The sequence below is a fragment of the Miniopterus schreibersii genome, assembly GCF_964146895.1.
Source record: "Miniopterus schreibersii genome assembly, chromosome: 21".
Taxonomy (NCBI): domain Eukaryota; kingdom Metazoa; phylum Chordata; class Mammalia; order Chiroptera; family Miniopteridae; genus Miniopterus; species Miniopterus schreibersii.
The window spans coordinates 15,564,537-15,588,794 of NC_138123.1; the positions used below are offsets into that span (position 1 = coordinate 15,564,537).

Below are 24,258 nucleotides of genomic sequence, written 5' to 3' on the forward strand. Positions count from 1 at the left end.
CCCCTGTGTAGCCCTGCCCACCTGACCCATTCCCTCTCTGTCACCATCCGGGGAACCTTCTTCTCCAGCTGTTGTCTCTCATTCCCATGCGTGCATTTTATGTTTTCCTTTTTCTCTTTTTTAAAATATATTTTTACTGATTTCAGAGAGAGGAAGAGAGAGGGAGAGGTAGAAACATCAATGATGAGGGTCATTGGTTGGCTGCCTCTTGCACACTCCCTACCAAGGATCGAGCCTGCAACCCGGGCATGTGCCGACTGGGAATCGAAGCACTATCTCCCGGATCCTAGGTCGATGCTCAACCACTAAGCAACACCAGCTGGGCCATTTTATGTTTTATTACATATGGGTACACATGCATCGGTTTATTTCCATAAAGGGTCATATTTTATATAAATGGGATCATACTGCATATATCCTTTTGTAACTTTTTTTTTGCTCAGCATGTTTGAGATTTACCCATTAATTCTAGTTTACTCATTTTAACTGCTGTATATTATTTCAATTGTGTGAAATGTCCCAAAACTCATTTGTCCATTCCTTCTGTTGATAGTCATTTAGATTTCTTTAGGTTACCAACAATACTATATTTTCTAATGCACATTCTCACTAGTATATAACTGGATGTTGACTTTCTTAAAAGAACAGGATTAACTACATAAACAATCCTAGCAAGTAGCTGTTACTGGTTTCATCCTGGTCCCTCCTTACATCCCAGCCTGCAGGTCTGGATTTGTTTGTTTAGTCAACAGAGCCTTAAAGGGGGGACAAGGAGTCAGGTTTAAAAGAACTTCTTTTTGAACTGGAGATGTGAAGGAAGCCGAAGGAAATAATGAATGTTAGTCATTGTTAATAGCAACTGGAATGTCTCCACTCAAATTATCACGAAGTCTTCTCTGTGCAACTTGCTGATCAGAGTCTCTGGGCATTACTACAGTTTCTACCCATATTTTCAGGAACAGAATGGTGGCCCTGCCTGGGTTCATCTAGGCCGGGGGTTGGAAAACTTCTGTCAAGGGCCAGGTGGTAAACACTTCAGGCTCTGTGGGCCTTTACAGACTCTGCCACAAATTGAACTCAGCCTTTGTAGAATGAAGGCAGCCAGACTATACATAAACAAACAAGCACAACTGTGTTCCAATAAAACTTTATTTACAGAAACAGGTGGGCAGGATTTGACCTATGAGTAGTAGCTTACTGATCATTGTTCTAAGCAGAAAACAACTTAGACCAGCAACAAGTAGTTATATCAAAATTTAAACTTTAATCTGAAAGTTTTCTCCTTTTGGATGATCAACTATCCTAAAAACTGGTCACACTCAGTCCTGCTGAGTGTGGATAAATGCTGCTGGTAGGAGTGGAAACTGGTGCATTCCTTTATTTCTTCAACAACTCTAGACAGCTGTGAGCCCCACCATGGGCCACATACTCCACTGGTTACTGGGGATATAAAAATAAAATACACAGCCTTGGCTGGGTGGCTCAGATGGTTCCAAGGAGCGTAGTCCCATACACCAAATGGCAGTAGGTTTGATTCCTGGTCAGGGCACATACCTAAGTTGCAGGTTCAATCCCTAGTTGGGCTGCATGTGGGAGGCATCTGACCGATGTTTCTCTCTCACATCAATGTTTCTCACTCCCCCCCCCCAATTAATAAAAATACAAACTAGAATGCACACACATCCTGTCCTCAGGGCACTGACAGGCTAGCGAAGGGGACAGACACTGATATAGTTATTAATTGCTTAAAAAAGTGGTGAAATGGAACTTTCCACTTAGATCTCTTATTGAAACATGGTGGCATAAACCTGTCTGGCCAATAGCAGCAGCAGTAATTAAAAATAATCAGTAACATGACTGGCTAACTCCAGTCAAATACATGGTTACTCTCATGACAGGATCCCACATGGTTATCAGGCTGCATCCAGGCTGGGGTCCATCTGACAGGCCGAGTTTGAGTCAGACCTAACCCTTACTACCTGTGAGACCTCGGCTGCGCCTTTATCTCTAAGTTTTAGCACGAATGTAGATAGTAATAGCACCTACTTTTAAAAGGTGACTGTAAACAATATATGAGATAGTATACGTAAAGCACTAAGCACACAGTAGGTTCCACAAATGGCAGCCAATTATACCTATTCATCCCACAACCTCTGTTGAGTGCTTCCCGAGTTCCTGGTATTGACCTCAGGCTATCGCTGTCCTTATGATCTAATGAGATTCCACTCAGGTCTTAGGTCAGCAGGCAACCTTAGAAGCTGCACAGCCCAGATGTAACACATAATACCAACAATTCTATGGAGGCCCCAGCCTGCATCTTTCCCCAACTGGTAACCATTCACCCCTGCTCTCACCCCAGCCTAGTTCTATTCCACACAGCTCCAGGAACCTGCAATGGTTAATTTTATGCACTCACTTGACTGGGCCACAGAGAGCCCAGATATGTGGTCAACCATTATTTGGGTGTTTCTGTGAGGGTGTTTTGGGTGAGATTAATCTTTAACTCTATGGACTGAGTAAAGCAGTCTGCCCTTCCTAATGAGGGTGAGCCTCACCCAATCAGTAGAAAGCCACAACAGAACAAAAAGGTTGACCTTCCCCAAGTAAGAAAGAATTCTTGCCCAGACAGCATGGCTCAGTAGTTGAGCGTTGACCTATGAACCACCCAGTCAGAGCACATGCCCAGGTTGGGGGGGGGGGGGGTCAATCCCCAGTAGGGGGTGTGCAGGAGGCAGCCAATCAATGACTCTCATCATTGACGTTTCTATCTCTTCCCTTCCTCTCTGTGAAATCAATAAAAACATTAAAAAAAGAAAAAAGGACTGATGACCTAACGACTGGGACATGGACTTTTTCCTGCCTTCAGACTCAAATGAAAACATTGGCTTTCTGGTCTCGAGCCTGCCAGCATTCAGACTGGAACTAGCCCGTCAGCTCTCCTGTCTCCAGCTGGCCAGTGCAGATCTTGGGACTTTCTAGCCTCTATAATCATGTGAGCTAATTTCTTATACTAAATCTCTTTAATATAAATATATATATTTATACATACATCCTATTATTCTGTTTCTCTGGAGAACCTGACTGCTACAGACCAGTTCTTACCCTGCACTGCTGACTCAAGTTACCAGAAAAACCAGACTCCAGGCTGCCAGTATAGGATGGTTCATGCTTGGTACCCCCTGTAGTTAGCAGTACACAACCTGCATGCCTGTTCAGTGCAGCCATGCTCTGATTTACCTCAACAGCCCTCAGGACTGCCATGGAGCCTCACACATCCCCACCTCACCTTCCCTCCCAGGGCCATGTACTCAGTACTCACCCATATGGCACCGGCCCACTGACTCCAAATGTCCTAGCACCTTACCTCCAGGCATGCAGCGGAAGCCATCTCCCCGGTAACCAGGTTTGCACTGGCATGAAAAGGAGCCCGGAGTGTTGTAGCAGAAGGCATCAGGGTGACAGCGGCTTGGCTGGCATTCATCCACATCTGCAAAATTGCCCCAGGCCCCAGGACAATGAGATTTCTTCTGGAATCCACAGTTTACACAGCAATTTAAGCCACTTGCTCAACTCTATGGGAACCTGTTTCTGATCTGGTAACAGTGATTTAAAATTCACCCAACATTAATTATCAAACCAGTAACTCCCCAATGTCTATCTTGTGCATTTACAAACTGTTTCACTTTGATGATAATGTTTTCATCAACGGAAAAAAGGAAGGATTCTTTTGTATTATAAAATGCTTCTTCTCATCATAAATGAGGGCTTCAAAAATGTCTGAGGGTTTGCAGACAGATTAACTGCTGGACAGAAAACCTCAGTGACTAGAGAAAATTCACATGGTCAGTAATGAAGAGACAGTCTCTCAGAAATTATAATCTATCCTAGAAAACCTTGGACTTTTCAGAAATACTTCGTGGTATAAAGCTAAGTAATCCTGCAGAACAAGGGACTGGGGCACTATGTTGACAGTTATTTACCTAAATTATCCAGAGCCCTGGTGGCCAGCGCAGGACTGTTCAGGTCTGAGAGTTCTGTGGGGTCATTTGCTCTCTATTCCACTCTTTTATTCAATAAGCAAAGCTCGTCTTTTTGGAGATGATTAGAGCAGGCCAGGTGAATGGCTACACACCTTATTAAATAAATGGCTGGACTTTAAGCTCCATGAATGCAAGGATGGTTTTTCTTTTCGTAAAAGACAATCCTCCCCCCCCCCCCCCCCCAGTTCCTAGCAGACAGCAGGTGTATAACTGCTGCCTGAACGAGCAAGTCACACAGAACAAAACACCAGGGGGGAGGCCAAGTGTTTTCCCCAATAAGAACAGTCCCCAAAAGAAAATGCATAGTTCAAACTACTAGAGAAAGACAAAATGCAGCCCATTCACCAACAGAATTGAGAGAATAACTCTTTTAAACTCAGGGTGAGCCGGTAATTAGCATATGATAAGTACCCCACGGGGCATTTTTTCAGGTTATACAGAGAGAAAAATCAGAGTCCCCACACACCTTGGCAGGCCCGGCCGTCCCCAGAGAAGCCTGGCAGACAAGAGCAGGTGTAGGAGGAGCCACCCGTGTAGACGCACTGGGCCCGCTGGGGTATGTCGCAGTCATGCAGGCCTGTCGTGCAGTAGTTGATAGGGCGCTGGTCCGCGACAGCTTCAAACACAAGTGGACACAATGTTCAGAAGGGAGGCCCTAAGAAGTCCCAGTGGCCTTCCCAGGTCCCTCCACAACAGTGGTTTAGTCCACTAGGGGGCAGTGCCTGGAGCCCAGGCCTCCAGGCATCTCTCAGGCTTCACATCCTGTTTCCCACAGGGCTGGTACCAGTCTCTATTTCCTCTCACCTGGACTCAGCCTTTGACTAGGCCTCACAGAATGACACCAGGGTTGGTCACTCATCCTAGCTTCCACCTCAGTTTCACCCCAGGGCTCTGTGTGGGTCCACTCTCCACACCAATCTCACACCCAACTTCCCTGTCATCTGGGTGTGGAGGTGGAACATCGCAGGCCCACACTCCCTAGGGCAACTCTGCTGGTGGAATGTTTGGAGCTAAGGATCTGAGACTTCTGCACAGTGTCTTCAACTGGGGCTCACTGGGCAGGTGGGATGGTCACTGTGAATGCTGAGGTCAAGGCCACCCATTTCCCACCAAGGAAGGAGAAATGAACTTCTAGGGCAGTGGGCAGGTATGTGAGAAGGACAGTGGGGCTTTTGGAGGAGGCAGCCCTGGGTTTCTACCAGGTGTGCATGTGTCCACCACATGGCCTGTGTAAATCCTAAACCCCCAGAGCCTCACACTCTTTCTCTACGGAACAGGAATTACTCCAATAGGCTGAGCACAGGGAGGCCCAGTAAATGGGACTATTGTTTTCTACGGGTCCTGATGACACAACTCATGGAATGAGGGTTCAGGAAGTGGGTGAGTGACATGGAAGCGAGCCAACAATACCCCATCCGTGCTCTTGCCTCAGGATGGAAGTCAATGCCTTGGCCGATGTGGCTCAGTGGTTAGAGTGTCGGCCACACCGCCACGCCCTGAAAGGTCGTGGGTTCGATTCCCAGTCAAGGGCACATATCTGGTTGCAGGTTCAATCCCCGGCCCTGGTTGGGGCACATGCAGGAGGCAACCAATCAATGTGTCTCTCTCACACTGATGTTTCTTTCTCTCCCCCACCTTCCATCCTCTCTATAAATCAATGGAAAAAATATCCTTGGGTGAGTATCAACAACAACCACCACCACCAAGATGGAAGCCAAGGGCTGAGGTCTGGGGATGGTTTCCAGTGGCTGGTTCAGGTACTCTGCAGGCCCCACGACACCATTTAGCCTCTGGTTTTAAAGCTCTAAGACCAGGACGGAGTCTGGTCCCTCACAACATCAGAACAGAACCCTTCCTTCCCTCCAAGGAAGCCTACGGTCTGGATTACCTCAGACGCAGGAGGTCCCATCCTCCTCAATGGGTCTTCCCAAGATTATCCACTTTATTTTGGCCCCCGTGCTTCGAGACAGAGCACTGTGCGCACTGTCAGAGAACAGATACAGACCAGGATATTCTCCAAAGTCTGCCAGACGCGAGGTTAGCAAAGTGCTGGCAGCTGGAGGCCCAGCCTGTGCACTCAGCAGCTTAGGCTCCCGAGTCAAGATTGTCGACTAACTCCTGTGGGACTGGCACCACCACATCAAATCTTGTGAACCAACAGGCAGTTGGAGTTTAATTTGCTACAAATGGTCCCAATTTCTGTCTGAAAAACAGTAACCCGAAAAAGCCTACCAGTCCAAGGACACACTCCCGTTTCCCTGGACCCTGTTCTCTTCCCTCCCTTCCCATCACTTCTAATACTCCTCCTGTCTCTAGGTACCCTGCCAACTCCATCAGCTTACAAAGTGTGAAAGGGAACACTCTCGAAGAACTGTAGCGCCTAAGAGGTGGGAAGGATCTATTCAGACAGAAAACCACCAGGAGATGAGCCTCCCTGCACTTTCTTTTCTCTATCTCTTATTTCAAATGTTTGCTCAGAGCCTCCCCTGCCCCCACCCTCACGGACAGAGGCCCTCACTGCAGGCACGTGCAGATCCTCAGGTCCTCTGCCCAGCTGTCACCTTCACACAGGGGTTTCTATACTCCTAAAATCACCGATCAAAAAAAGCAGTTTATAATTTAATGTTTTAAATCACACCAAAGGAATTTTCTTCTTACATAAGCTTTAAAAGTCAACTTTACAGTTTAGTTCTACCTTTTTCATTTTTAAAATAAATAGAGCATTTTTTAGGGAATGTTTCACATCAATTAAAAGGAAAATATTTCCCGAGGCTCTTGACAACCCAGGTTGCTTTCCCCAGTCCTCACACAAACGGAGCTTCTCAATGGTTCTTCTGATTTATGTTCATTCAAGGAGGAGTAATTTTAAAACCAGGGCAGTCACTGGCCCATCACAAGAGAGACACTGCCACCCCACCCACGTGAAGGAGACCTGAAACACCAGCGGGGACACCAGTGCGCCCAGCTGTGCTGTCCTCGGGGCTCCTGACCCTCCGAATGGCAATTTCCAGCTGTTCAACCAATGGAAAGCTGCAGGGTGGGATGGAGGGAAAGTTTTGGAAAGTAGAGAAAATTGGGCTCAAAATGGGAATTAAAAATTAATTGAATTAAACTGTAAGTTGGGGTTTCACTTTTCTAGGACTGTACCTGATATGGAAAGAGCAGAGCAGGTGGCTGGCTCTGAGGTGCTGCCGCCCACCTGACCCACCTGACAGTGGTCCCCGAGAGACACTGGCAGGCTGCTGGGTGGCAAACGAGGGAATGAGGGAGAAGGAGGGGATGCTGAGGCGGCCAAGCTGGGGAGAAGTCGCGTATCAGAAAGGACAAAGGGCGGGTGTAAAGGGTGGTCTCGCACAGCCTCTAGTCACTGAGAACAAGATCACAAGAATTAATGCTTCAAAATAATTTCCCAACAACGCGACAGGCAAGGAGAGAGCAGGACTCCTGAGGCAAGGCTCAGCCCGGCCCGGTCCCAGCTGACGGACGCCCCGATGAGGGCTTGGTGGGACCTCAAATTTCCCCCACCTCCATATGCCAGGCCATGTCACAGAACCCCACTGTCTGCTCAGGGGGGTGTCAATGTCATCACATCAAGGTGATTTATAGGTGAGCTGACGCCAATCTGCATGTTCCAATTAGTCATAAAAGTTTTTACCCAGCAGAAAAGAGAAAGTCACAGGAGTACAGAAATTGCCAAATATGGAAGTCCACAAAGCAGCCCTCCCACAACAGATTCCCCTGACCCAGAGAGAAACCTTCCCAACCCAGCCTTCCAGCCCGGATCCCGTCTTGATAAGGAAATTCCCGGAGAGGTGAAACTGACCACGGAGTTATCCAGTGAGAGCCAGAGTTTGTTTGGATGCATTTAGGCAGACTTGGTATGGCACAGTGAGCCATCTCTCCACACAGTGAGTCTGAGGAGCGAATGAAAGGTGTGAAGGCCCAGCAAAAAGAACTGCATGGGGTCTAAAGGCAGAGGGAGAAATGAGAAGCCTCATGATGCCAGGTCTTAGTGGAATTTCATGATCTTCAGATGGTTTCCACACTTGTTTCTGAGCAATGGGATCCATTATGCAAAGAAAATCTTGCTCAGGTTTTGACATATTAAGAAATGGAAGCATGAAGGTTGGGGACAGAGGATAAGAGTCTGCCCACGGCTTCCTTGTAGCCTCATTAGCAGCTCCTGAGTCAGCTCCAAGGGCTTATGGGACATAGTACCCCCATGATGCAGTCTAACTGCCTCATTTTGTAGGTGAGGAACTGAGGCCCAGAGAGGTTAAGTATCTTCCTCTAAATCAAATGCCTATGAAGAGACATTTGCACCTAGCCTGGCCCTCTAGTGAGAATGGACGTCAAAAATGGTTGGATCCAGAAACCCAGGACATCCTGCCCCACACATACCTGTCCCAGGACCATGAACTTTACCACCTAAGAGGTAAAGGACCCACGACCCAAATTTGAGTTGAAATGTAATGTAGATGTTGTTGCCAGGAAAAATAAACCCTTGAATCTCCATCTCAAAAAGCAAAAAGGGAAATCAGGCCAAATGCACAGAAATTGTTCTCTAGTTAAAAAAAAAAAAAAGATAGAAGCAGCTTTAGCAGAGCTGAAATCTCAACTCTGTGCAAAGGGGACTGGCCTCTTTCAACTCACAGATGTTTGGGTCATACTCAAAATATGAGAACTGCCTGTTCCCTCCAGCCCCCAAGACTCCACCTCACCCTACGACCTCGGCAGCCTCATCCAAGCTTCGAGACAGAGCAAACAGAAAGCACATTAGGGTTTAGTAACAGCAAAGAAGGGCAAGGAGATGGGTCAGTGAGGCAGTAAAAGAGAAATCTGTTTTAAATTGGGAAGAAATGTTGAATTCAGATGGCCCATTCAGCACGCTGCCCTCCAGACTGGAATTATCCAAGAATCTTTGAACTTAAAATTCTTGGAACCAACAGTTCAAAGTGCAGCAGAAAGAAAAAATGGAAAAATTCAAACAATCTCTTTCTTTGCCCATCATCATCATCACCAAATCATCGTCAACTCAAAGCATAGTTAGCCTCATTTATAACCTCAGTTCACTTACTTTGATAAGGCTCAGAAGTTATGTTACTACTTGTGGCTTGTAAAATTGAAACCCAAAAGTAGAATGGCCCCCAATGGAATTTTAGATGCAAATCAGAAAGAATTCATCTGAGGCAGTGCCTAATAAGATGGCCCCTCCACAGGAATCCCAAGGCGACTAATTTAAGGGAAAACAAGTCTAATTTTAATAGCTATTAAAATAATCAAAAGAATTAATAGAGGAAATAAACAAGTCACCCTCCAATTAATTCTACACCTACCACCTTACCTTACCCCAGCCAAGCTTTATCCATAGGTTGTATGAACTAATTATCCCATATTACTTAAAGGTTTAAAATTAAAAATTAATATTCCCTGCACAGTAAAATTTTGGAATTGTTACTGCAGATAAATGTTAAAAACCCCCACAAAAACCCCTCATATTGTAGATATAAAAATGAAGGGGGAAAAAATAGCAATAATTATCGAAGTAATTCAGTGCTACAGTGTGTTGAGAAAGAAAATGGGGAGGGTTAAAACGATTCAGATTATGTTAACTAAGCATCTCTGAGTTGCAAGTAAAACATTCTAAACAAACCAGCTTAAGTGAGAAAGGAGAATTTATTACAGGGATACATACTCAAGACTAGAACAAAGGCGTAGAAAACACAGTTAACCTCCACCTTTTCTTTGTCTCTTGGTTCTACTTCTGTCTATGGATCCACTTTCTTCCCTTGTCTCTGCACACAAGTGTTCTCTGCTTCTCTGAACATGTGGTAAATCAGGGCTGTTTAAAAAACTTGTTCAGTAATCAAAATATTCTATATCTGTACTGTTAAATATGGTAGTCACTAGCCACAGGTGCCCACTGACCACTTGATATGGCTGGGGTAAGTAAGGATCCTAATTTTCAATTTTACTTAATTTAAACTTAAATGGCCACATGTGGCTAGTCTCTACCACATCAGAGAGCAACATGGAAAAGGTCGCTGTCTGGTAGTGCCTTCATTTGCATACCCTCAGTCTGACCAACTTGCGGAGACTGACTTGCCTTCCTGAATTCCAATTTCAACTTCTGGAGAGAGAAATGTTGACTGGCCCAACTTGTGTTAGGTACCACCCCTGGTTCAACCAGCTTTGCGGAAGGGGTAGGAATGTACACTATCAACATAGCAGCCAGAACCAACCCTTATGTGCAAGGGGGAGGGGTGTAATTCTTAGAAGAAAATGTTCATGTTCTGGGTAGTCACTTCAAGAGATATCTGCTCCTCAGGTTAACTTCCTACAATGATTAATTTTCAAATCACCTCCACTCATCAATGCAAAAGAGACTTAAGATTCTTGTTTATGCAAAAATAGGTCTTATGCTTTTCAATAACATCAGGGAGATGTCAGTGGGGTGTAACAAAAACTGAGAAATCAAGAATCAGTTTCTGGTTTCTAGAGACAGCCTCATTTTAGTGTGGGTAGGTGAAGGCTGTCGAGTACAGGCTAAGGTCAAAGCTCTCCCATGTCTTAGGTTGTGCCCTGGATTTAGTCTATCTGACTCTCATCTGTCCTGAGCTTTGGGGCCTGATGGCTCATTAAGATCTTGGCTACTGACATCTGACTGACTGTAGCCTCAAGCTTTGCTTTCTGGCTTCCCAACCCTGCATGCTCCTAGGTCCAAATTTTTAAGTAAGTTTCGAAACCTCTACCGTGTCATGATCCATATTAGGCACGGTTCCTGGTCTTCCCTGAGGGCCCATCTGGTGAGTCGCACTGCCTGACATTGACGTGACAGATGTGTCCTTCAGCAAATACTTTCAGTTGAATGTGTTTCCTACTTTTCTGTTAAAAAGTACATGTAGTGGGCTGATACTTCAACTAATGACAAACACATGTTCTAATGACCCTTCCTAAATACGGTCAGAGACTTTCTTTTTCTAATACCTCTTTTTGTCTTTCAAGTGGCCTATAAGTAGTTCCTCAAAGTGTCTTTTTGAAATGATTTTATGCTCCACTGGTGTCTTCATTAATTAATGAGCTGAATAAATTTTGCACATGTTCAAAACAAAAAAGAATTAAAAAAAGTTTTATAAAAACGGAAAGTAATACAAAGCTTGCAACAGGTGAGGTGATGTTACTAGCGTGAACAGTAACAGTGCTGATTCCTTATACATATGACGCCCCAGGGAGTTGGAGGAAAGGGACAAATCAGATTCAGCTTTGTAAACTGCCCCCAACTCCAGCGCCTTCCACCCAGCCAGGATGGCTACCTGCAGCCACACTGTTCCACAGGCACTAACATCCACCACGTGAATAAAGATTCTGGAAATCAGACACATAGAACTTACCCACGCACGTGCCATCCTCAGAAAACCGATAGCCCTGCACACACTCGCAGCGGAAGGTCCCTGGGTGGTTATTGCAGACGGCGTGGCTCCCACATGCCGAGGGCTGTTCTGAGCACTCGTCGATATCTACAGCAAGTTTTTAAACAATGAAGACTTGTTTTAAACCTCTCCACACATCACTACATATAATAAGAGAAAGCTTGCCAGTGGACCTCAACCTAGGCAAAAACCCAACCAAATGGTATTCAGCTTTTTGAAAACATACTGCAATGAATGTTTCTGTGAAATTCAGACACGAGATGTCGGTTCCAGGCACAGCTGGGAGGTTCAGGAACAGAGCACCTCCTAAGGTGGTCACTTCCATCAGCAGGAGCAGCGTGGAGATGGGGGGCTCAGCAAGTGTGCGCCTCACAGCTCATCAACCAGCTGTGGTGACACCAGCATGGGAAGAAGAGATCATTCTGGCTCCCACTGTCCCGCTCCACAGCTCCCAGGACACTCCAGCACAGACATCTGGATGCCGTGTGCAGACGGCAGGGCCCCAAGGCTGCCACTCCACTGCCAAAGCACATGAGGGAGCACAGAGCAGGTTTCAATCCAAGGGACAAGAACATCACCACCAAGCTCCGTTCTCCCCAGGAAGCTTTATGGACAGGGAGTATGTTTCAAAAGTTTCTTGGAAGATCACAGAGGCACTGGACCCTCACAGCCTACCTGGAGAACCACTGCAGACAGGGTGTGAGGACCGGTGGGATGGGGGTCCTCAGCACAACCTCCACCTCCATGCAGGTCCACACGCATGATGAGAGCTGGTGACAGCTTCTCTTAGAGTAAGACCTTAGCAATTTCCCCACCAATATTTCATGGCCCTTGCAGTTTGGAAATCCTTCCTAGCATCTAATTTAAATCTTCCCTTCTCCAAACTGAGGCCAGGACTTTAATCATTTCTTCAATGAAACAGTGAATTAGTGATGACTGTCCCTCATAAACAACATCACAATATTGGCTTGAAAATTACTGTTACTATTCAGTATCTGGTCAACCTCTTCTCTGGGAAGAGATTTCCTTTCAAATAAATCATTCTCTAACCCAGTAGAAAAATCCTAGATTACTCTTGGAATTAATTACTGCTCCCTTTTTGACTACTTTTCACGTATCTTCAACTCTAAGTTTCTCCAATTTGTCCCTTTCATAAAGGCCAGGCTCTTTGAGAGGAATGTCATGATGGATTTGTTAAATGCCTGTTCATATTCAAAATTACTCTATGAGAGCTTATCCAAAACTACCTTTACAGAAACCCAGTGGAGAAATATACAGGAGCCATTGAGCCAAGAGGCAGAGCTGTGACTCAACTGGAAATCTCCAAAGCACCATGGAGGGTCCCTGGGCAGTGTCTGACCAACACCCGCCCTGCAGTGTTGCCTATCATCTTATTAATGCTATGCACACTGAACCACAAAGGCTGTGCTTCATTCTCCCCTAAGGCCCTTCCCAGGCCAAAATAATACACGAAGTGATCTGCTTAATGCAGTTTCCTATCAACAGCCTAGGGTCTCAGTGTACTGACACTCTGAGGCACGTTCTAGTGACCCCGAAAAAAACATGGCCTGCCTGGGAGTACACTCACATTCCCCGGTGCTAATCTGCCAGAAAGAGGGCTAACCACAGGACAAAAGCAAGTCCACACAAGGCCACCTGTCTTCCTGGGCGAAGACATCAGAGAGTGGCAGTGACAGATCACATCAAGCACGGCTGGTCGTGCAAGCATGACTGGTTGAAGCAAGCACCCCTACGACGACCAGTTCAGGCACCAAGAATGGAATCAGCAGAGGCTGGGGTTCGGCAGCAGCAGGTGGGGAAGTGTCTCCATGCTTTACTATTATCCAGCTGGCTTACGAAGTTGAAGGAGGGCTCCATAAAGACTGGAGGAATGGGATGCCCCACCCCTGCATGGTGTCCATCCTGTCCTCTCAACCCTGGGAGGGCTCTGCTTTCACAACCACAGTATTATGCTGCTTCAAACTGCCCAGAGCAAATTCAACCATTCAAGACTATCAGGCTCTTTTGGGAAATACTGGGGAACTCTGATCTGAGATGAGTAGGAATTTATCCCCTCCCCAGTGATATGTTACAAGGCAGATGAGATTCAGATTGAATTCCCCCACACGTACAAAGTTATGAGTAAGCCGGCTAAACAACTGTGCAACCTATTCCCATTTCACTCTGACGCAAACACAGCAACACCCAAGACAGCAGGGTCTTCTAACCTTCACATTAAACCAGCATGCTAAGTTCGCCATTAACTGGAGGCTTGGGATTCCAGACCTAAGGCACTGTTCCCACATTCCAAGGCTGCTGGGCTCAGATTCTCATACCACAGTCATTCACAGGGGCTGCTCAAATGTACATGTGTACACCCCTCATTTCATTGGGGAGACTTCTTCCGGGCATCTCACGTTTATTAGTGAGCCCTCTGGTGCAGACTGAGGTAGAACAGCTTAAAGAATCGGACATTCTTGCCTGGCCGGGTGTGGCTCAGCAGTTGAGCGTCGACCTGGGATCCAGGCGATCAGGGTTCGATTCCCGATCAGGGCACATGTCCGGGTTGCAGGCTGCAGCCGATCAATGACACTCTCATCACTGATGTTTCTGTCTCTCTCCCTCCCTCTCCCTTCCTCTCTCTGAAATCAATAAAGATATATTTAAAGAAAAAAAAAAAATCTTAAAAAAAAAGAATCGGACTTTCTCACAGTAGATGCCTCTAGTTTTCATACTCTTCATTGAGTTTGGAGTCAACTAAGCTCCCCTTGGTAGCAGATTACAATTTAACAACAAACATGTAAATATCAGGCTGTCTATGTGAAAGTATCTGAAACTAAATTATAAGTAATAAAATAAATTCAATGAGAAGACAGCATAATATACACACTGGAGTCAGAGACTCTAGTGAGAGGCATGAGTTCACTTGAACGAGCTTCAATTTCCCAAATATAACAAGAGGAATGGATTTCCTACCCAGTAGGATGGTCACTATCAAAGAAACAGAAAATAAGTGTTGGCGAGGATGTTGAGAAAAGTGCAGCCCTTGCACAGTTAATGGGAATGAAAAATGGTGCAGCTGCTATGGAAAACAGTATGGTGGTTCCTCAGAAAACCAAGCACACGATTACCCCAGGATGCAGCAATTCCACTTCTGCACATAAACCTGAAAGTGCTGAAAGCAGGGACTCAAAGAGAGATTTGCACAGCCATGCAAATATTCGCATTATTCACAATAGCCAAAGAATGGAAGCAACTCATGTGTCCACTGACGGATAAATTTAAAAATGTAGTATATGCATACAAAGGGATATCATTCAGCCTTAAAAATGAATAAAGTTCTGACACATGCTGCAACATAGATGAACCTTGAGAACATTATGCTAAGTGAAATAAGCCAGTCCAAAAAGACAATAACTATATGATTCCACAAATATGAGGTCCCTAGAATAGGCAAACTCATAGCAAGTAGAATGGTGGTTGCCAGAGGCTGGGGGCAAGGGGATGGGAAGTTGTTTAATGGGAACAGAGCTTTATGAAGAGAGTTCTGGAGATCGATGGTGGTGATGGTTGAACAGGGTGAATGTACTTAATGCCGCTGAGCTGTATGCTTAAAAATGTTTACATGGTAAATTTTATATTATGTGTATTTTACCATAATTTAAAATAACTTTTAAAAGGCAGAAATGAAAGCCTCTATCTCATTACAGTTACTGAACTAACTGAGATGGTGTCTGTGAAGCGGCTCATGCAACTGTGCCTGGGAACCTTATATTTCACGTGTTATAAACAGCCCTGACCTTAGCTTCCCTTTGCACCTGCGTGGGGTGTGGCCTCACACTTTCTGCTCTGCGGCTTGGAGCAGTGCATCTGATCAACATAAAGGGGCAGCGCCCCTAACATTCCCGGGGGCCCTAGAGGCCATGCCACCAGTGCTCATCTCGGAGCCTCGCCCCTCCGGCACAGTCTGGGTTACAGGGCGTGGACGCGTCCCCCGCGGACCCCCGCCGCCCCGCGTCAGGGCCGAGGCTGTACCGTGGCAGATGCGTCCGTCTCCTCGAAAGCCGATGGAGCACTCGCAGGTGAACTGCGTCCCGGGGCCCGGCCGACAGGCCGCGTTGGTGTCGCACCCATGGCTGCCGATGTAGCAAGGGTTCTGCAGGGCGTCCGGGGAGCCTTCTGCGAGGGCAGAGACAAAGACAGTGAGTCCTCAGAAACGCTCGCAGGCTTCTCCACCCACGGAGAGGGAGGCGGGGCCGTGGCCCAGCCTGGGCCGTGGGCCGTGGGCCGTGGGCCTGGGGCCAGGGCCCGGGCAGCAACCTGCGGGCGCTCCCACCGCAGAATTGACCGTAAAAGACCAAACACGACGCCTAAGAAGGGCACTGAGGACATCGTAAAATTAGGAAGACTCCTGGGAACTACAAACCCCGTGAATACGCCTAAGCCGCGCGTGGGTTGGGACGATCCTGATCTCTGTGGTGGCACCGCCGCCCTCCTGCTCCCCACGCGCTTGTTTCAAAACAGGGAACCAGCAAAATCTGGGACAAAACCGTGTCACCTGGAAGAAAGGCTCACTGTCCTAAGACCACCACTAGTTCACCGCTTTCTCTCCACTGAAAGTCCGAGCGGGAAGGGAAGGCGCGCAGGCCTCGCTTCCGCTCCAGACTCACTGCGTCCCCGCGCGGCGCCCCGACTTCCGGCCGCCCCCTGACTTCCGGAGGCTTAGGCCCGCGACTCTGCTCTCAGACCGCGCGAGCTCCGCGGTTTACCTCTTTTTACGACAGTGTTACCGTACGGCCGACAGGCGCGCAGTGACAGTGTTTGCGGCAGGAGTGCCTGGCGGGAGGCCAGCCGCCTCCAAGACAAAGTGAGGCCCCCGGCCCCCCGGCCCCCCGGCCCCCCGGCCCCCCGCCCCCGTCGTGAAGCAGGTGTCCGGGGAACCGCACACCCACTGGCTTGCCGTCGGTAAGTGGCTGCTTCTGTGCCGAGATCTGCGACAGACTCTGGCTGGCTGGCAAAGCCTCAGTGTCTACCGTCTGACCACTGCACAAAAAAGGCGCCAACCCCTGGTGCCTTAAGCTACAGTTGCTAAAGGAAGGAGAAGACACGTGCCCTCCTGCTCCGTGGAGCTAGACAAGGGCAGACTTGATCAGCTGGAGAAGGGATCTGGGTGTGGCAGCAGAACCAAAGTCACTGACAAAGAGCAAGACCTTACTGCCTGGACCCCAGATACGCAAAACCCCAGGGGCCTGAAGATTGGGACCACGTGAAATCTAGCACAGAGATCCCCCTAGCTCCCCCAAATGCAGGCTCCTTCCACGTAGCCATAAGCACCCACAACTTGCCGGCATGGGGCAGGTTGCTGTAGGCTGTCTGCATTTCGGCGGCTTTTATTTGGATTTCCTTAGGCCCTGACCACATGTTCCTTTCGGGGTTGAGTATTACAGTGTTTAAAAAGCCCTTCCAGAGCCAGCTGCCGCCCTGGATGGCCCTCTCTGTAAGGTAAGTCACAGGTGAGCACCCTTCACCCCAAACAGTAATGAGGCCTTCGGTTAGCCAAACAGATGGGCTTTCTAAGAACCACAGGTAACAAGACAGTTTTTTTCTGTTAGATATTTTCACATAATTTTCCTCTTAATGAGTAGGAGACAAAAAACAGTATGTCCCGGAGCACAGAGAGACGTGCAGGTACACGATGCCCAGTCTGAGCTGCCGTCTCTTACCTCGCACAGGCCCGATGGAGTTGCTCAGAGCATATCGCAAGATCCTCTCCTCCTGGTTGTACAGGACAAACACACTGTCCACCGAGAGCTGCTGGGTGCTGGGCAGGGCGAGCCGGGAGCTATCGTGGACACACTCCTGGAAGGTGATGGTCTGGCGCCACTGGTAACTGTAGACATTCGAGGGAGCAGCACCATCCCGCTCGGGCTCTGTCACGGTGTACTCCCGGGTGGAGGACGATGTGATCACTGGGATGCGAGAGGGCAGAGGGAAACAAGGCAGGGGGACAAAGGAGGGCAGAGGGACACGAGGCAGGGGGACAAAGGAGGGCAGAGGGACACGAGGCAGGGGGACAAAGAAGGGCAGAGGGACATGAGGCAGGGGGACAAAGGAGGGCAGAGGGACACGAGGCGGGGGGACAAAGGAGGGCAGAGGGACACGAGGCAGGGGGACAAAGGAGGGCAGAGGGACACGAGGCAGGGGGACAAAGGAGGGCAGAGAGACACAAGGCGGGGACAAAGGAGGGCAGAGGGACACGAGGCAGGGAGAGAAAGGAGGGAGCGTAAGGATGCAAGAGGCTTCATCCAGGCCTCAGAACTATCAGCGGGATCCCTGGCCTCACGGCTTCCACAGGAGACAGCAGGTGGAGCAGGTAAATAAGACCATTTATTTCTACATGGAGACTCCTTCTGCTACCTAGATTTCCCATACTATTATTGGTATTATTTGCATCAGTAATATGTGTTGCTTTTTCCCATCAAGTTCCTAAGCTGCCCAGAAGCAACCTAAAGATTAAGGTCTAGTGGAAAGAGCACACTCTTGGAAGGAGATACATCTGAACTCACACCTTGCACCATCACTCACCACCTGTGTGAACACAGGCCAGTCACTAACTTCTTTAGCCTGTTTCTTTTAGAGCATGGCTTGGGAGAGGATGAGATAAGGTAGGTAAAACTTCTGGAAATGAGCAGGCGAATACTACTCAGATCACCTACCACTTATGAAGCATTTACCATGTGACTAGCACAGTGCTCATTGCTTTATAGAAATGATCTCATTTAGGATTCAATAAATAGTGGTTGCTATGTATAACCCTAGATTAAGCAGTTCACTGATATTTTAAAACATTAAATGGATTTCAGTAGCCAATTTCTGACAAGTTACTAAGTGCTGGGAGCAAACCTCAATAGAGGAGAGAGAGACTTTCCCACTCAGAAGACAGCCTGCTTTCACCCCACCACAAAACTCTCCACTTCCTATTTAAAAAAAAAAAAGTATAAAAGACTCTTTATGTTTGTGTGCTGTGCTGTAGTTCAAAATAAAGCCAGAGAATAAATAAAAGATTAGTATAAGCTGTTTCTCGTCCAGCTACCACATGCTGGGCTGCCAGAAACACCATCTGACTGCAGAGAACCGCAAGTGGGTCCTGCTGCTCATTCCACCTCCTAGGCACCCACCTCACCCCCAGGAGAGCCCATCAAGCCACAGAGCCTTAGTGACTAGTACCACCTTTCTGGATGGCAGCTTAACAAGAGCCTTGAAAAAGTTCTTGTTGTTTGACTCAGTACTTCTATTTCTAGGCATTGAGTCTTAGAAAAGAATCAGAAATTTGGTCAGTTATTTATGATGAAGATGGTCATTTTCAACTCATTATGACAAGGGAAAATTGGAAATAACCAAGCTTTAGAAAACAGGATGTTTTAAATTAAGTCATATAATAGAACCATAAAGATTCATTAAACAGTGTTTTCAAAACCTTAATAAAACCATAAAATACTCATGATTTGATATTAACTGGAAAAGTGAAAATATAATAATGTGATATGATTGCAATTTTATTTAAAGAAAGACTATATACCTGATTGTAGATTATACAGTAATATTGCATCAGTGTTAAATATCCTGATTCTGATCATGGTACTGCGACCATGTAAGAGAATGTTCTTATTCTTAGGAAAACACATGACATTTTTACAGGATAAAGGGTTACGATGTCTACAACTTACAATCTGTATGTATATATATATGTGTGTGTGTGTGTGTGTGTGTATGTGTATATGGGAGAGAGAATGATACATGTGGCAAAATATTAACAACCGGTGAAGTGGGTAAGTGGTATGTGGAAATTGCATTACTTTCAATTTTGCTGTAAATTGATATTTAAAGTAGGTAAAAACTACATATAGATGTATAGCACAATAAAATTATATAATATGTTGAGCTATTTCTGCTGGGATATTGTATATATATGGGTACATATATTGGGATGTTTTATATATACTAGGGAAAAGGCTGAAAGGAAATACATGTAAATTTAATAAGAGTTATAGCCTGGTTTTGTGACTCTAAGTTATGCTTATTTTCTTTTTGTCCTAAATTCTCTGGAGTGAGTGTGAACTGTGTCTGTCATTGGGAGAGAGGTGGTATTACTAGGTATCGCCCAGTGTTTCCCTCTGCGGCCCAGGAGACTGCAGCAGCTCGGCTGTTACAGTGGTGGCCAGGAGCCGTGCAGGCACCAGGCTGTCCCCTCACCATCGCGGGAGTAGTGGTAGAGCTCCGTGTAGGGCTCGATGTGCACCGAGGAGCCGACCCGGATCTGCGGCACACGGCCTTCCAGCTCCGTGTCGATGGTCAGGTGTCCGTGCTCATCGATGCCGTTGAACCGCTGCTTGATGACCAGCTTGCCCGGGTGCCCCACAAAGGTCACCTCAGCCTGGCGGGTGAACTCGCCCCCTGGAAAGCAAGGTCATCCTTCACTTTGCCATCAGGAAAGCCGCCTCTGTGCCTGCCCTAGGTGCACAGTGCTGGTCAAGGGCCATGGGGTAGCACCTCTTCTGGAGGTGCTTTAGTTCGGTTGGTAGAAATGGGGCTGATGACATCTGAGGGCAGAGCTGGGACATCCATGTGGCCCAACTGAGAGAGGCTGTTTCCCAGCCACAAACCAGCATCAAGATGGGTTGGCTCAGGGGTTGTGCTGGAAAAAGCAGACGACCAGGATTTTACACCCAACTGTGCTAGCTTCTGGATGGGTGAACTGAGCCCACTGAGCCTCCAGTTCCTGATGATAAAAGGGTTGCGATCTATCTTGTGGAAATGAGATGAATGAAGTACGTTAGACAGTGCTCTGCTAGGTGTCAAGTGCTCCCAGATGTCTGCTAAGTCCTGATCAGGATGGGGGCTTCTCCAGGGCAAACCAGAAACCACCAGAGCGCACACTGGGATTGACTCAGAACTGCCCAGGGTGTGTGCAGGGCAGCAGCCCCAGACAGGCAGGAAAAGCACTTCCCCTTCAGCTTCCCCCTTTCCCACACGCACATACTCCCACTGAGGCAGGGCTGGCACGCTGTGGCCCTCAGGCTAAATCCACTGGCAGCCCTTAAGCTAAGAATGGTCTTTACATCTGTAAATTTTTTTAAGTCACAAGAATATTTCATGAAATGTGAAAAGTACATAGCATTTAAATTTCAGTGCCCATTAATAAAGTTTTATTAGAACATGGTCACGCTCATTCCCTTACGTATTATCTATGGTTATATTCTCTCTACAATGATAGAGTTGAGTCGCAAGAGACCATATAGCCTAAAATATTTAGGCAAAGCTGAAACTATTTACTCTCTGGCCCTTTGCAGAAAAAGTTGACAACTCCTGCTTTGTAATATCCAGCCTCCAGGCTGACGTCCAGCTGACAGCACAGGTGCTGGGGAAGTGAACCACGCTAGCAACAAAGATCTGCTGCTGTGGGGAGTTTGTAAAGACTCCCTAGCCCCGCTGAAGTGGGCGCATGTTACAAAGCATCACCCAGGGAAAGATATGCGGGGGAGGAGTAGGGTCTGTGGGTCTGACCGTAAAGCTTGACGACGTCTACAAGCAAAAGAATGTGAACATGATTATAACACTCAGGATCTATGTGCCTGAGGAACGGAGAAAAAACCTTAGGCCACAGGTTAGCTATCTGATGGGTAGATTCACCTCTTCTCAAATATAAAGGCTCTCCTTTCTAAAAATGGCCACACTTCTGGAAGTTGGCGGCTATGCCCTGTGACTTTAGAGCGTCCTGGTATAAAGCCCAGAGACCCTGCTTTCAGCAGTGTGTCCACAACCAAGCCATGGCCGAGGCTCTAGCGAGGCTGGGTGGTGGGCGGAGGGTGGGGAGAGGCAGTCGGGGGCAGCAGCTACGGACCTGTGCCCCAGACAGCAGGCTCCAGGTCCTGGACACGGCCAGAGGTGAGGGACGAAGGCTCTGCCACCTGTGCCTTTCCAGGAAAGGCCTCCAGCACACGCGGGTGGGCAGAGCAAGGAGAGGCACCAGTGCACTCGGAATGTCCCCCCAGCCATCTGCCCCCACATGTCTGCTAGCGACACCTTTCCCTGGCAGGGCCAGTGTCTATGGAGCTCCAAGGAGACTTAGGTGTCCTGAGTCTTGTGAGGACTGTTTGCCAGCTGGAGATGACAGGCTCCTTTCCTCCGAGCGAGACTGAGGACATATCAAGGACCAGTGTCAGTGGTTTGGGTGTGGAGGCAGCTAAATTAGCAGGACAAGGGTCAGTGAGCCCCACACTTGGGGTCATGAGGCGCTGAGGTGGCATCACCTGCCCTGCGGAGATTTCTGAGTCCCTGGTCCAGATGCAATTCTATTGTCTTAGTGAATATATGTTAATGAAACAATACTGGCAATCTTACCACAACATCTTATTCCCAGAGCCACAAAATGCTTAGTAAGTTGTCCGCAGACGTGGCGTTCCCTTTCTGTTCATCCCCAGGCCCCCACCCCCACCCCACCCCGTGCCCACTGACTTTAACATGTGCTGTGATACCTGTGATGCTGAACCCGTTCCGGAATCCATCCTGCTCCACCGCAAACATCCATCCGATGATGCCGCCCACGGGGGCCAGAGGGAGCAGGGAATAGCCCACGGCCTCCGGGATGGTGCTGATGGCCGTGTAGGAGCGCCCGTGGTTCATCACCACGTAGGAGTGCAGGTCGGTGTTCTCAAACACGACGGGGACTGGGCTGCTCCCCACAAAGACCCTTCCCTTCACCTTGCCGTTAACTCGCTGGGGGGAACCTGAGCGACAAACAGAGAAGCCAGCTTTTCACAAAAGAACAACATGTCTGGCAGGACCCATCCCTGTAAGCAAAGAGGGGAACAGCACTGGGGTCAGGGGCTGTGGGGTCAGCGAAAGTCCTTGCTCTTTCCAAGACAGCGCCGACACCTGAGTCTGTGGCCCAAGGAACTCGGCCCTGCCTGCCCCCCAGGCTGACTGATGACGGGGAGCAGGACGGGCTCCCATGGGAACTGAGTGACAGAGGAACTACGGGAGGAACAGTGTCACGGGTGACCTAGAGTTACATGACCATGAAATTGGTCACTTTTGAGAGGCAGGGAACAGAATGAGTCATTTCACTGGAACAGAAAGGCTGAACTGTATGCCTGGGAATCAGCCGTCGGTGGCCTGACTGCTGACACCTTACCGAGCATCTCTGGCTGAAATACAGCCCGGTTCCCAGCTCAGCCGCCAGCCTGGCCCTGGAGCTCACTGCAGCCCACGCCCGCACGCGGGCCTTGTGGGCAGACGTCACAGCCACGCACATGCCCACCCACCCAGGACCCCCTTGTGGAGGGGGATGTGTTGATTGTTCCACTCGGACAACTGGGACAGATGTGAGACCTGCCGCAAATTTAAAAGCTTTCTTCATAAACTGCCAAATAGTGTATCCGGGGTATTGTTTTTGTTTTAAAAGTTACATTAACAAAAAATGTCAGCATCTCCCTAGGGGGAAATATCTGAAGAGATGTACACAAACTGCCCACAGTGGTTAACTCGGGGAGATACGGTGGACTTTCATTTCCTACACTCTATGTCTTTATAATGTTTGAATATTTATAACTTGCATATATTTGTTATTGTTTAATGAAGAGAAGCTCTAAAAAAATTAAGTTCTTGTACTTAAATAAGAAAACTGAAGGTTACCATTTGACCTCCATCACACATGAGTCTGCTCTTTAAGAGTAAGATTTCATTGTGGATCCTCAGCAATTCCACCTCCTAACGTGTACCCAAGAGGACAGAAAACATGTACACATAAAGATGTGTACACGAGCCTTCCTAGCCCCATTATTCCTAATGGCCAAGATAGGAGCCACCCAAATAACAAAGTGTGGCCTCTCTGTGCAATGGAATATTATCTGGCTAGAAAAAAGGAACAAAGCACTGACACATGCTAACACATGTGTGAACCTTGAAAACACTATGCTGAGTGAAAGAAGCCGAACACAAAAGGTCACATGTTGTATGGTTCCATTCATATGAAACCTCCAGAACAGGGAAATCACACTGACAGAAAGCTGCCTGGGACTGGGGGGCTTGAGGGGATCAAGAGCACTGCTAATGGGTAGAGTTCTTTCTGGAGTGATGAAGATGTTCTAAAGCTAGGTACTGGTGAGAGTTATACAACTTAGTGAATATACTAAAGCCCACCAAATTGTCTACTTTAAACAAGTGTGTTCATTTTATCTTTATAAAAACTGAAGAGGTAAATTGGTCACCTTGGACTGTTCAGGTATAGATTTGGAATTGATTAACTTCATCAATTGTTGATTGTACCGGTCTGGTTTTCTTCCTAGATTAAAAATTACTAGGGACAGGGCTTTCACATCCACTCCCTCGCTCCACCTCTGCAATTTTCTGTGCAAAGTGTGTCCTCAGGAAAGCTGCTGAACAGCCCTGGACAGACAGCACTTCTGCACAGGTTGTCAGGACTGGGGACGCTGTGACATTAGAAGACTAACATTGAAGAAACACATCCCCAGACAATCACAGCAACAGGCAGGAAAACCAAGGTAAGGAAATCAACTTTTTTCCACCAAACTTTGAGCTAAAAAAATGTATCAAATGTTGCAAGAATCCAACAAATGTTTAAACCACCAGACTCTTGCTGGGCGTGTATGTAATGTTAAAATGTGGGCCGACGGCCTGTCATATCTGAGCCTGCAGCCAAGTGCACTGCTCAGCACTCCCAGCTCTGACGCTTGGCACGGGAGAGCCTCCGGGACGGCCCTGAGGAG

The 24,258-nt window shown here is 47.6% G+C and overlaps 1 protein-coding gene across 2 annotated transcripts in view; it reads right to left on the bottom strand.

The window, feature by feature from the left end:
- The window catches only part of NID1 (nidogen 1), a 72,692-nt gene that overhangs the window by 21,092 nt on the left and 27,342 nt on the right, over positions 1-24,258 (bottom strand). For both annotated transcript variants that reach the window (XM_081124224.1, XM_081124223.1), the window contains exons 6-12: positions 22,006-22,257; positions 19,724-19,924; positions 17,194-17,439; positions 15,506-15,649; positions 11,432-11,557; positions 4,507-4,656; positions 3,365-3,487 (exon numbers count right to left, since the gene is read on the bottom strand). In XM_081124224.1, coding sequence (XP_080980350.1) covers positions 3,365-3,487; positions 4,507-4,656; positions 11,432-11,557; positions 15,506-15,649; positions 17,194-17,439; positions 19,724-19,924; positions 22,006-22,257 — 1,242 coding nt within the window. The remainder of the gene's footprint in view (positions 1-3,364; positions 3,488-4,506; positions 4,657-11,431; positions 11,558-15,505; positions 15,650-17,193; positions 17,440-19,723; positions 19,925-22,005; positions 22,258-24,258) is intronic.